At 40.7% G+C, this 13,333-nt stretch overlaps 1 protein-coding gene across 3 annotated transcripts in view; it reads left to right on the top strand.

Moving 5' to 3' along the window:
* The window catches only part of FARS2 (phenylalanyl-tRNA synthetase 2, mitochondrial), a 229,694-nt gene extending 223,026 nt beyond the window's left edge, over positions 1–6,668 (top strand). For 2 of the 3 annotated variants that reach the window (XM_026039766.1, XM_026039765.1), the window contains one exon: positions 6,393–6,668. In XM_026039766.1, coding sequence (XP_025895551.1) covers positions 6,393–6,531 — 139 coding nt within the window. In that variant the 3' untranslated portion in view covers positions 6,532–6,668. Of the gene's footprint in view, positions 1–1,128; positions 1,180–6,392 lie in introns of those variants that run through there. The other variant, XM_026039767.1, reaches the window with a different exon arrangement.
* Positions 6,669–13,333: the final 6,665 nt, after the last annotated feature.

The following is a 13,333-nucleotide window of genomic DNA, read 5'->3' as shown; positions in this document are numbered from 1 at the left end:
AAAACAAACAAACAAAAAGAGCTGAATCTCAAGTCTGCAATTTTATTTTGACTTTCTATGATAGCAGAGATCAGCATCACAGTCAGTTCTTAATCCCATGGGGACTCAAATTTGGTGTGATGGAGAGTGATATTTTATTCCTTATTCTTTACACTAATAATATTTCATTATTACTTGAATGTAATGGATTCCATTGCTTTTGATTCTGTGATTTTTAAGAGCTCTTTGATATAAAGTGCTTGGTCTGGGATGGTTGACTGTGTTGTTGGCTGATTCCTTAGGTGACCGTATTAGTGCACAAGGGAAATCCTCTTGTGTGTGTGTGTGTGTGTGTGTGTGTGTGTGTGTGTAACTTGGTTTGCGATCCTTCTGCTTGGTAGCTAGTGGAAAAAAATAGGCTGATTATGTTGAGAGGGAATTGGTTGATTTTTTTAGTTAATCCTTTATGACTCCATCTACCACCCAAGAGGCTTTATCCTCTGAGTGATACTTAGTCATGAAGTAATTTTTCAGTGTATTGCAGATGTGTATTACAGATCTGCTTGTATTTTTTTCTAGCATGTAAACAATTAGGTGATAGATGTAGGTTAAAAATGAAAGTTGTGGTCAGAACCTTCTAACCAATTTAATGTATTCACATAAAAAACAATAGTTTATTTATGGCTGCTTGAAAGTGTCAGAGTGACTGAGAAACTAAAAACTTGAAAGTGTCAGAGTGACTGAGAAACTAAGAAGTTTCAGAGTGCTTTCATTATTCAACTGGTTTTCATTTAACTATGAAGGTGTCACTGCATCCTGTACCGTCTCTTTATCTCTCTCAGTAACCTGGCTAATAAGAGAGTTTTGACTTTTTCATCTACAGTAAGAGAAAAGTTTTAAAAATAAGAATATTAAAGAAAGAATGCAAAAGCCAAGGAAGTTCAGGGTTTGGTAGTCAGATACAGATTTCACCAAGGCTAATTAGAAAGGAGCAACAAGTCCATTACTCTCAAGCATGTGAATTAAATCTTTTCGGTCCAAATCTATGTCACTGGACATACATCTCTTTTAATGAGAACTTTGAAAAAAAACCCCACAGCCTAAACGTGGTTTTGCAGTCCTCAACTGCCTTTCAACATGGTTTTGCAGGCCTCAACTGCCTTTCAAGCTGAACCATCCTTCTGCCAGGTGACGTCTGGAAAGGCGATGTCCTTTCCCTGCTTTCTGTGAGTTTGAAGCTTTTATTTCTTCTGGAGCTGATCTAGTGCTTTTCATTAGCATCAAAATCATCTGAAACAAAAACATGTCCATTTTTTGAAATACGCTCTTGGATACAATGCATTGTTCCAGAGAAATGGGATATTAGCATTTGAAAGGACTGATGAGAACACATCTTTGGGTAAGGCCTTTGTTCAGAGAATTACTGCTATGTTCTACATGCATATCACCATGGTAATTGAATTGTTTGCCACTGACAATATAGTATATAGCACAAGCCTTTGCCATTTTCCATGATGTGGTTCCCAGCAAAGAGCACTATTTGTCAACATAAAATTTATAGCTGGTTGCACCTACTATAGTAGTGGTGGATGTGGTTTGAAGGCATGAAACGAAAAGGAAAAGGCGATTATCTCTTCGCTGTAGTGTTAGATGCTGAGGTCTGCTGTGTTTTAAAGACAGGGATGTGAAGAAGCAAGAATAAAGTGAATGGAAAGAGAGGCCTTGGCTGGTTAGATTCTTCAAAGAGAGTGCACAGCTGAATGAAAGGGTTGATTTCCTTCAAACACCACCACCAGGATCTGCCAAGCATTGTGGAGGTCTCCCTACCCATAGGTTATCCATTTCAGGAAATGTCTTTCCTGAAATGTCAGGAAAAGTTTTTCAGACTTTCTTATTTTTGTGGGAAGTCGGTAGGGTCTGTTGCATGCCATGCATACTCAGAGCATGACCTGGCTTGACTCAGAGCATGACCTTGCTCAGAGCGCAGGAGAGAGTATTCTTTTGCTCCTTGATGCTATGGAAAAGTATTGTCTCTGCTCTTCTGTTTCTCAAAGTAAATAGATTTTTCTAGAAAAAAATCTAAGTCCATATAACCTTCAGGCAGATAAGAGCAGTAGTAACCTCCATATAGAGGTCCCTAGGCTTTTAGACAGATGGAGAGTAGAACACAATTAAAAAGATCTTTTTTTTCTCTAACCACCACTGCTCTTTTATCTCCCTCTTTAAGCTTTGAACACAGAACTTTTCCTTCTTATTCTCAACTACTATATACAGAAAATATAAATGCCAATATTAGGCATTTATTCTTTAGGCAAGATTTTGGGTATAAGACCCATGTCTTATTTCTGTCTAACAGAGAGACAGGCTCTGCTGTCTATATTTTTAGATATTCTGTGGTTCGTAGCATCTGGGATCAGCTTTCTAGCCAATTTGTATTTAAAACAACAGACTTCTGTGTAGGGAAATCCAGCATTCAGGTATTCATTTTTATTGCCTAACATATCCTTTCATTCTAGCCTTGATGCCAGTGTGAGGTTGCTTTCATGTTCATTTTATTAGACTTGTGGAAGATTCGGGCCCCTCAGCCTCTTGCTGTGCTCAGATACTTGGCTGAAATATTGAAACATATACATTGCTCTCCAGGTTGGCCACATGCAGTGAATCTGACCTGACAGTGAGTAGTTTTGGAGCACGCAGAGGAGCCTGTGGGCCCCCGCCTGAAACTCGTAACGCAGAGCTGTTTCTTCTCAAGGGAATATTGAAATAAACTTCAATATTTATTCATTGACTGCATCCTTGTTTCCTCTCGTGACACCACAATGCATCATTATCTTTCTGCTGCTTTCATTTGAGCAGTGCCTTGCTGTATTTGCTGCATTTCACTACCCAAGAGGGTTTGCGTGAGTGCAAACCACATGCACTTGTCAGAGGGGCAGTCTAGGTAAATAAAGTCACTCCCCTACACTTAGTGTTGAGCTTCCCCTTTGGTTTACCTGGTGAAACTGCTGCTCTGGGTTTCAGCTTCGAATTTGCAGCCGTTCAAGAGCAAGAGCAACTGCTTCTGTATTGCTGCGCTGCAGCGTGACATGCAGGGGAGAGTTTCTTATGCAACAGCAAAGCCACCTTTAAGGTAGGCAACCCCTTTGTGGGTCATCACAGAAAGAAAGGAGAGCAAGAAAGGGTATCACCCAATATTACTTGCTTACAATAACTGCTTACAGCTGCAGTGGGTGGCCGTGATGAACCACAGCGTTAGTATTTTCTTGGGGGGGCAGGACTAGATGTTAAGGAAAAAAAGGCAAGAAGCAGTTTTGACAATTTGCTTTGAAAAATTGCCTGACACTACTCTGGAAACAATGCTTAAGTTTTCTGATGCTTAGCATGTGTCTTTTATTGAAATATCAGTAAACTGTTATACTCTAATTAGTAGCAAACTTGCAAATAATCATAGTTAAAGTGATGGGAGAAAAGTGTAGCGTACCAGCCATATGAGTGATTTATTGTCAACAATGTATATTAATAGTTACACCATTATTTGTCTGTAATTAAAATCACAGCAAATTCATTTAATGCTGTCCCTGTTTTACTTCTCCCATACCAGTGATTAACTTCAGACATGGCCAACAGAAGCAAAGTATGGAGCCATCTTTAGCCTTTCCTAGTTGAAAAGTCTCCTAACAATCCTGGTTTTCCACAGTGCCCACAAGAAAATACTGAGTCATCTTCTGTCCTGTTTAATCAGCTGCTTCAAGAATGAACTTCCCGCTAGGATGGAGGGAAGGGGGAGCATAAACATGTGGGTCCAGAAGAATCATTGCCTTGAATCAACCATCACCACTGAAAAAAGAATAGTACTGTAGCTGCCCTTTAACCTTTAACATTAACCAAACTTGTGTTTACATCACATAATGATGGTAATGGGACATCCACTGTGGATACGTTCCCAGTATATTTCAGACTTCAGGACCAGGCGTGTATTTGCAACATTTCCAAAGAGATTTTCAGCCAAAGCAGTTGGTGAATGTTTTTTGTTCCAGCAGGTTGCTGTAACACCATAAAAACTGCAATACTACCAGCTGTAGGATATTTGTCAGCCTGTTTTTGAAAATTGTTTCTGTTGAGCCCCAAGTAATTATCTCTCTTTTATGCTGCTTTGACAGTGTTGCGTCAGGCCAAACACTTTGCTTCTCTCAGATCTGCCCTCCCAGCTGCTTTGCAGAGGTGGAGCAGAGCTGGCCAGCAGGGCAACACCTTCTCCACAGCTACATCATCCCCTCTCTTCTTGAACTTACACTTTTCTCCTGCTCTCGTTGAAAGCACTTACCTAGTTTCTAGCAATTAACTGCAGTCTGCTAATGTATTCTGAAATGCAGCTTGCCCTTTCTTATACTAGTCAGATGTAACTTACTTTGTCTTCAAAGCAGGCAAAAAAAAATAATTTGAAATAACCTTTTTGTTGTAAACTGTCAGTAGGAGCAAGGTAAACTTTCCATCTCCAGGCTGGGAAGCACAAAGTTGATACATGATAGCTTGACAGAAATGTAAACTATCAGTGCCTTGTTTCTAGGAGGGTTTAATGTTGAGATGAGCATCTTGATAGATATCTGTGTGCTTGAGCACTTTTTAAATATACATACAGTCTCTGTTTCAATCAAAGAGTTATAATAAGCCTGATTTCTAACACAAAACATTTTCCAGGAGAGGGATGACCTGGAGCTTGCTGAATACCTCTGTGCATCGTTAAATGCACAGTTCTGCTACTCTGGGATATCCTTCTGTCTAGTACTTGATCTCCAGCTTCTCTTTTCTTTTCCTCTCAGATTCTTCTGCTTTCACTGAACTGAGTAGTTACCTTTGAAAGTAGCAGCTGTGTGGGCTCCATTTGAAACTAAAAATACAAAGGTTACTACAACTGCAAGTATTTAAATAAGTATAGCACTTGTAGAAATTTCTCTTTCTTACAGGAGCTAGTATTCCAGCATTTTTTATTGATGGAGATCAAGACAGCAAGTCTATGAAATGCCCTTCTTTCTCTTTTGCAAGGATTTTATGTTCAACTTACTGTTTTGCTCCTTGTTTTACATTAACCTGTCTTATTTGGCTTACTGAACAACTCTTGCTTTCTTCTTTTCCATCACTTTGTTGGTGTTAGTGTTTCACTCATCACACCCCACTTCACTGTCCCTCCTTCCACTTGACTTGGCCTTTTCCTTTTCACAACAGGAGGCGAGTTCGACATTTGGACAGCTGGGCCTGCTGTCGGATCTCATCCTCTTTCTTCCCTGTTTTGCTGGACTTGCCCTGTGTTGCTGAGCCACCTTGGTGGCACATATGGTAGTTGCATCTCTGGTTGTTTCTACAAGAATGTTCTGCTAAACAGCTCGGTGGGTTTTCAGGCCCCTGCCCCACCTCCCAGCACACTGGTGCAGAAGCAGGTTTCTTATCATCACCCCAAGGTACATCCACAAATGGGTTAGTGTTTCAGTGCGCTGCACCTTAGCTATGGGACACATCAGTGCCAGAAGAGCTGCAGAGAAGCTGCCATGTCATTTTTTGACTCAGATATGAATGTCAACATCATTCTGTCCTTTTCCTACAAATGCAGACTGAAAAGTAGAGGTTTCGATCTATTTCATAGTGACGTTTTCAGCAGAAGTTGAGTGTCTTCTCCAGGCTGGAGACTGGATAGCAAGGCTTGTGAGATGCCTCCCATTAGCTAACAGCATCACTTTCTAGTGCTCAGAGCTCATGCCTTGTTTTCCTTATGTCTGTCACCCCTGGTCCCTACTGGTCCTAGGGGCAGCTGTGCACAGTGTTCCCTAGAGACAGCCACCTTTGCACCAAAGTGAGGGAGCTGGAGCTCAGCAGGGCTCAGCTGTGGCAGCATCGCCCTCCTTGTGTGCTCTGGTGAGATGTTAACGCAGAGCTGTGCTCATGTGAAGTTAACTTGTGCAGAGCTTGTTGGCGGTATCTGCACAGCCTTGCTCTTTGTCATCCATGCCTGTGATGCAGGTGATCTGTCACTCATGTTTTTTTTTCTACCTAGACTTCCTAGTAGAGAGTCAGTGACACAGAACTGGTGTGTGTCCTCCTGTGAGAAGCATTTTAATTCAGTAGGCCCAATACCTTCTCTCAAAGGTTTTTGTTTCAATGTGCAAATCTGGCAGAGGATGGAAAAAGAGAACGACAACAGAACCAAACTGGTGTAAAATGAACTTTAGGAAAGCTCTCTGCTAAGACTGAAATTCAGTCCCACCTCTCCAGACTATGTATTTTAGCATTTAGATGTTTTTCTGCCAACAGGAACAAAATTAAACAGCAAATTAAAAAATGATCCAAGAGGTATTTGCTTCTTGTATTTGCATATGTAGGCACATGTATTTATAAGCCCTTTTTTGATTTGTATTTTGTAGGACAAAGAAGGTCAGCCACTGCTACCGTATCACCTACCGCCACCCGGAGAGGACTTTAACTCAGGACGAGGTGCATGACATCCATCAAGCTATTGAAGCATCAGCAGTCCGGGAACTTGGGGTTGAAGGCAGATTCTAGCATTCATGATCTGAAGCCCTAATGACATTAGCTTTCTATTTCTTCCTTTTTTCTTATCTTTTGAGAGGGGTAAAGTGATAAGGAAAGAGAGGGGTTTTGTGACTGAGCTTAGGACATGGAAACCAATTGATAAATGGGCAACACCAGAACTTTCAGATAATAAACATTACTACTGAGAAATCATTGTCAGAGTGCTGGCACCTTATTCTAAGAAGGGTGGGAAAAGCAGCAATGTAAGATTTCCCTCCTGTTATAATAAGTTCACTGCCTGGTGGGTCTCTGTGTTGTTAATTGGTCCCTGGGTTCCATTAAACTGCAAATAGTTGGCATTATTTCTGTGTTGACAGACTCTTCTGTCCATGTAACAAGTGAAGCAAAACAGAAGCACAGCTTATCTCAGGGAAGAAAAACTATTTGATCCCTTTTTAATAAGAAATGGTGCATTTTGCTTCAAGAAACCATCTGGGAAATGCAGTTTGCAAGGTTTGGCACTCTTACCTTCACAGCCTCCAGGTTTTGCTTTCTTCTGCTACAGAGGAGGCAGCATGGCTCTGGGGCCAGTCTCAGCTGTCTTCTAGTACTGGACTGTTGGATGTGTCTTTCCCATTGGATCCCCTACTCCCGCAGAGCTGAACAGCACCTCTTGCCATGGCATGCTGAGCTGTGTGTATTCCCCAGGTGAGGAATTTCCTTGTTTCCTGATAAACATGATATCTCCTGATATTTCCTGATATTTTCCTGATAAAAGCTCCAGTGAAAGGTAAGTCTGGTCCCTTGTCACCATCAAAGGTTTGATGTCACAAGGGTAGGATGGTAGAAGAAAGAAACTCTTCCTCACAATGCCCTGAAATGCAGCAGCCTTGATCTCTCACTGCATCTTGCTTTCTAGTAGCAGAGTCTGCTCAGAAATTTGACCTTTAAGGAAGGAATCCAAACTAAAATGAGATCTCCTACTATTTCAGGCATCTGTCACTTCACATGATGCTTGGCTTTTCCACTGCACATTATAATAAGTAAATCCTGGCAATGGTGTGATGCTAGGTCCTGTAGAAATGTTCAAATGGTCTGATAAATTCTTGATGAGCTATAGCAGATGCTGATAGGGAATGTGGGACCTGCTTTTGCTTGTAATGGTATTTCATATAGTCTTGCAGGTCACATCTGGTTGCTGTGCAAGGAACACTCCCTCCTTCAGGGAAGAAGGCAGTAAAAGCAATGCAATAAACAGCATCTAACACTGATTTATACTATATCAAGAAACATCTGTTCAGCGAGCTTGTGCTCAACCATAAGATGCCAGCTACTATTGCAGATGTGACAGAAGCAGAGAGCTCATTTTAACTTCATTACTCAACATATTTAGCTGTGTAAACAAATCCTAATCTAAATCGCTGTTGTGTTATCCAAATAACTTCATTATGAAAACAATATGCTAGACTTTATATGAGGCAAACAGAATGGGTGTCATTTAAGCAACAGAAAAACCTGCTTGATTATTTTTAAACAAGTATCTACTAAAGCTCCTAAACACAGCCTAACCCAGTTAATGTTTCTCTGTCTCCCTTGTCCTCTGCCTTTTTGGATGCTGAGTGGGGAGCACTGAAGAAGAGAAGCACTCCCCTGAAAAGGTACCCAGCACTAATTGTTCCAAGACAGGGCCTGATCCATATTACCATAAAGGGCAGCAGATTACATGGATGTTAACTGATGGCACTGCATTTGGAAAGAGTACAAAAATCTTCCTTCTGCATAGAAGTTCTCTTGGGAAACTAGGTCGTCTCTGGGGTAGAGTACATTGTGAGATTCCACTTATTACATATGAGGGAAATTTCTACTTTCTGCTCTCCAAATCCTTCAATTCTTTTCTAATTCTGATCAGCCAGTCTTGGGGGGCAGAAGAAAGTTGGGGAAAAGCAAGGAGGAAAAACTTGGACAATAAGCCTTTGTGATTGCAGCAGTCATTTATGGTTGCTCAAGGACCATAAGCCAGCCAAATCAGCCAGCCTCAAACCTCTAATTAACATGTCCAGCCATTATCTGACTGGTGAGATGAACTCTGGTGAGCAGAGGCTCTCTACAGCAGTCAGGTCTTGTTGGAGTGACATTATTCTTAGAAACCTCTTGGGCTTGACATAGAGTGGAAATGTAAAGCTTTCTCCAAAGCTGACTTGAAACCATGGAATCATCTCCTAGATGAGATGTTTCAATAGCAGCAGCTTTCAGACAGAAATACAAACCAGTAAGAGAAGAAAGATGCAGCTTCTTCAGGAACAAACTAGACTCAGTTATATGATGGATTTTAAGTCCTATGAAATCAGATAAGTTGGCTTTGAGCATAGTATGAATACTTGAGAGTGTTTAGATTAGATAAGCCTTTGTCAAATATATTCTAGCATTAATCTAGCATCAAAAAAAAATTTGGCAAAGACTCTCCACTACTAGCAAAATAGGCTTGGATTAAAAGGCAGTAGAGTAGCATCTTAAATGACTATCTAAGGGTGTACTAATCATAATCTATTTTACTGCTGACCAGAGGCAGATGATGCTGTCAGTACCTCAGCAGCTGGCCTGATCCCCAGAGGGGGTGCAGAAAGCTCCACTGAAGAGGGCCTCTGGTTTCATCCTCAACTGACTCTGTCAAAGGCCCTTCACATTTTATTTGGCTTTTCTTGAGACATATTTAGCATAAAGATATGCAAACAGCTCAAAGCCTAGAGACAACACAGCTGCCAAAGTTAACCTGCTGATCTCTGTTGCCCTGCAATGTCAAATGAGCATCCCCTTAGCCATACACTGTTCCACAACACAAAAAGCAGCATTCACTGTGAAAATGGATGGACCACTAGTTCCAAAATATGGGACAAGTGAATGGGATAGCTTTCCAAATATCACTGGTATCATGGCATGTGGAAATACTAAGAGGAGTGGCATTTGAGTAATTAGTATTCTGACTGATTGGTGTAGTATCAAGCACAAGACCCTGCGTTTTTATTCTTTAATCAGCTCTCTGTTCTTTTTTGTGTGCCATTGTTTTTTATGTTAGCATTCTTTAATAAAAGAGGAGAAAATTAGTTTTAACCAAAGAAGCAACACCTCCTCATGAGAACTGCCTCTTTTTTTTCTTTTTTGTTTTTGTTTTTCTGATACAACTGTGTTTGTTGTTTTAATATTCTGGAGATAGTTTGTAGTTTTTGTTGGTTTTTGGGTTATATCTGATTCCTGAAAGACTAAAGGTTTTGCTTTAACACCCAGCTTGGGTGTTAAAGCAAATTTACAGTGCACTGAGATTTTCTAGTTTTTGATAATGTGGTTAAAGGTACTGCAATGGAAAACAGTTGTGAGTTACCTAAGCAGTAAATTGCCATATGTTTTACCCTTGAGACTTCAGTGACCTCTGCCATGCATAAACTAGCATTGCCACGTACAATCAAACAGCTGCACTAATCTGAAAACAGCCTTCAACCAAGAATCCAACATAGACTGATAAGCCACTGCTGGTAGTCATTTAACCTTCCATTTAAAGCGGTCATATTACTTCTGGTGTTTCTGCAGATTGCTGGCCATGATCAGCACCGAATATATCTGCTTCTCACTGTGGGCAGCTGTACTGATTGTTACCAGTGTGGAAAAGTCAGCCTCAGCCCTTGAATAATTTCATGTAGAGCTTAGCTTTTTGATTAAAAGAAAAAAGTTGGGAAAAAAATGTTATGTGTTTTTGTTTATCCACGGTGACTAACATATTTCTGTTATCTCAGGTAAAACCCTGGACAAGACTCTTTGGTGTTGCATTGAAATCGACTGAGGGAGTCTCATTTCTGAAAGGATAATTAAGTCAGTCTTATTGAGGTCATATTTTGGTAAAATTAAAAAACCTTTTCCTCACAGTGAGTTGACTGAGGGTTGGTGGATGCTCATTGGTTATGCTATGGTGAGAAAGCACTTTCAGCAGTAAAGGGCAGTGTCATCCATAAGCACAGAAATAAGTGGTATTATGGACATGAAAAGTTCTGCTGAATTCAGTGTGAGCAGATAAAATGATTGTGCTGGAGGCTTATTTCTTGATACCACTGAACTAATTTTCCATCAGAATTGTTACCATTTGAGAGAGAAAATGTTTATTTCCACTTCATTTTGACTCTTAAATAAGTAGTTGCATTTTTAAAGCACGGACCTTTTACAGATATTTGCTGCTGTGCATCTTTGCTAGGAGAAAGCTCCTTATGTAAAATGAATTTGCTTTCTGCATATACCAAGCCATATTGATTTATTCAAATCCTGATCAAATTTTTACTCAAATCCTGATCAAATTTTAAGACTGTGAGTGTTGTCTCCAAATGGCCTCCAGAATTGAAGAGCGGTTATGAGGACTCTGAACAAATCTGCGGGACACACAGGTATCTAATCCATGGCACTTATTATCTGCTTTAAAGTATGACTGCATCTGAACTTGAAGCTGAGTGTCTCAGAAGAGAAGCCTGCACTTCAGCACAGAGTGCAGGCATATGCTGGGTGAAGGCATTGACTTCTCCAAATCTGTTTGTTGTATAAGGTTTGATCATCATTAACATCTGATGCAGTCACATGCTTGGCAGTTTCCATGCTCTTGTGCTTTTGTCAGATGGCCTCTGTTACGCTATTTGTGCCCGCTGCTAACCAAGTAGAGCCTGTTTTAGTCTGCCTTTTATACTTGGAAAACTGTGCCTGCCATGACCTAGCTTTCTCGTTTTAGTTTTGCTTGCCTTCTCTTGCAGATCTTGCTCATTCACGTTTAATGTAACTTTGGTGAAGGAAGTGTGTCAGGCTGTAGGCTGGCAGATTTAATAGCCCATGGCCTAAATCCCATGCTCCCACACCACCTTATTGGCAAGGTCTCTCTGTGCTTGTCCTCTGGAAGGAGGTGATTAACACACAGCATGAGGATTTCTGCCTCTGCCTGCTCAGTAATTTACTGGGCAGCTCTGCCATCATCTAGAGCAGCTGCCAGTTAAATGGGCAGTAGCTTGTGCTCCTTTTATTTCAGTGCCTGCAAGCTTACATGTATCACAGTACAATACAGAAGCACTGCATTGGTATTTGCAACATATAAACATCAATTAGATACGTCTGGTAATTTGGAGGCGTTTCTAAGTAAAATCCCTGTGTGCTCATCATTATTACCATCTTCATCTAGAGCTGTCAGAATCTGATGCACATTGAAACCAAGGGTCAGGATTTTCGTTTTTTTTTTATATTCAAACAGATAACCATAACTGATTGTTTGATTTTTGCATTACTCTTTTGATGTTTGTGCATGTTTGAAAGTCCCACTAGGCATCTTTTGAAATATTTAGTAATTTAAAGTATTTTTGAAATGTGCCACTCAGCTACTGTAGTGATGCTCACATCTTTTTTGGGGGAGGGAGGGGCAAAATTTGCCAGAGATCACATAGTAGCTGAGCACGCAGTGATGGGCAGAAGATGTCTCCTGATGTCCTGGGGTTGAGCACTGAATTATCCTTTCTCCTACTCTGCTACCAGGAGGCACGGATGTGGATTCTGCTGCCTGCCTTTGCATGAGCACATAGTAAAAATTAGCATGCATGGCAGCCTTTTGGTCATCAGTTATTGTTGTAACCAATGATTAATTTAGGAGATTATTGGGTCCCATCCCAAACTCTTATTCAGTGGTGGTAGGGAAATGAATTGTCATTCACAGGGTTTTCATTAAAAGATCTCAATGTAGGAAATCAACAAATTCATAAGAGAATGGAAGTGTCTTTCTGTGCAGTCCATAGGTTTGTTTCATACAGAAAGGTTTACTGCAGCTAAAGGTCCAACCTCATGTACCCATTCTGAGACACTATTTCCTAGGTGTTCAGCAGCTAGGCTAATGCTTTCAGGGATCTGAGATCACGATCAGAGTCGGGACTATCTGGAATCACAACAGTTCTCCAGAATCATCATCTATCCGAAGGCCCCTTTTCGAAGCAATAGGACCTTCCATCACAAGTGGTGCCTTGCACAGCAAAATTAGAAGAGCCTGTTTTTCTACAAATTTATGTTCTATGCCAACAATACTCTCGGGCCTACCTCCTCAAGCCCACCCTGAAATACGTCCTTGCACCTACAGCCTCATAAATGGTGTTTCAGGTCTTCCTCATAACTCCATACTTCACTTTTTCCTCCCTTTTTACAACAGGTCTCCCACTCATTGCCAGATGCCTTGCCAGAGGCTTGCTTGGAGTGCTTTTGCAACACTGACCATAGCAAACTGCATCAGCAACCCTCATGCTTAAGCCTTAATGTTTCTGTGAGAACTTCACCTTTGGCTCTGTCCTCAACACAGCTGCTGTTTGTTTGGTTTTTTTTTTTTTTTTTTTTTCCACAGAATTTGCCAGAACATCATGTCCTGGAGATTTATCACTCCCAAGTCCAATGTGGATAAAAATATATCAGTGGATTCAAAAGTCATCAAAGGTCACTGAAAGTGGCGAGATGAACACACATCCCTGTTGTACAAACATTTGCTTCCTTAGAAAGATGAGACATAAAAATAGCAGGGTTGTAATGAAGATTGTTGGCATAAATAAGTGTTTCATGACTGAAACAAGACAAAGACGAAATGCTAATAAGAACCAGATGCCCAGCACTTGTGTGCTTCCATTGATCAAGTACTAAAGTGCTTTTTCCTAGATAACTTCAGCAACCTTCTTTATTTACAGTGTATTAACAAGCTTCCATGTTACTGTGCTGTATAGTCTGTGTCACTTTTCATTCGTACCCACTCACCAGAAGCTGAAAATTACAAATCCAATTACAAATG

This window comes from Nothoprocta perdicaria, unplaced genomic scaffold, assembly GCF_003342845.1.
Source record: "Nothoprocta perdicaria isolate Ctin4 unplaced genomic scaffold, notPer1 scaffold_24, whole genome shotgun sequence".
NCBI lineage: Eukaryota > Metazoa > Chordata > Aves > Tinamiformes > Tinamidae > Nothoprocta > Nothoprocta perdicaria.
This window is presented reverse-complemented; position numbering and strand designations above follow the sequence as displayed.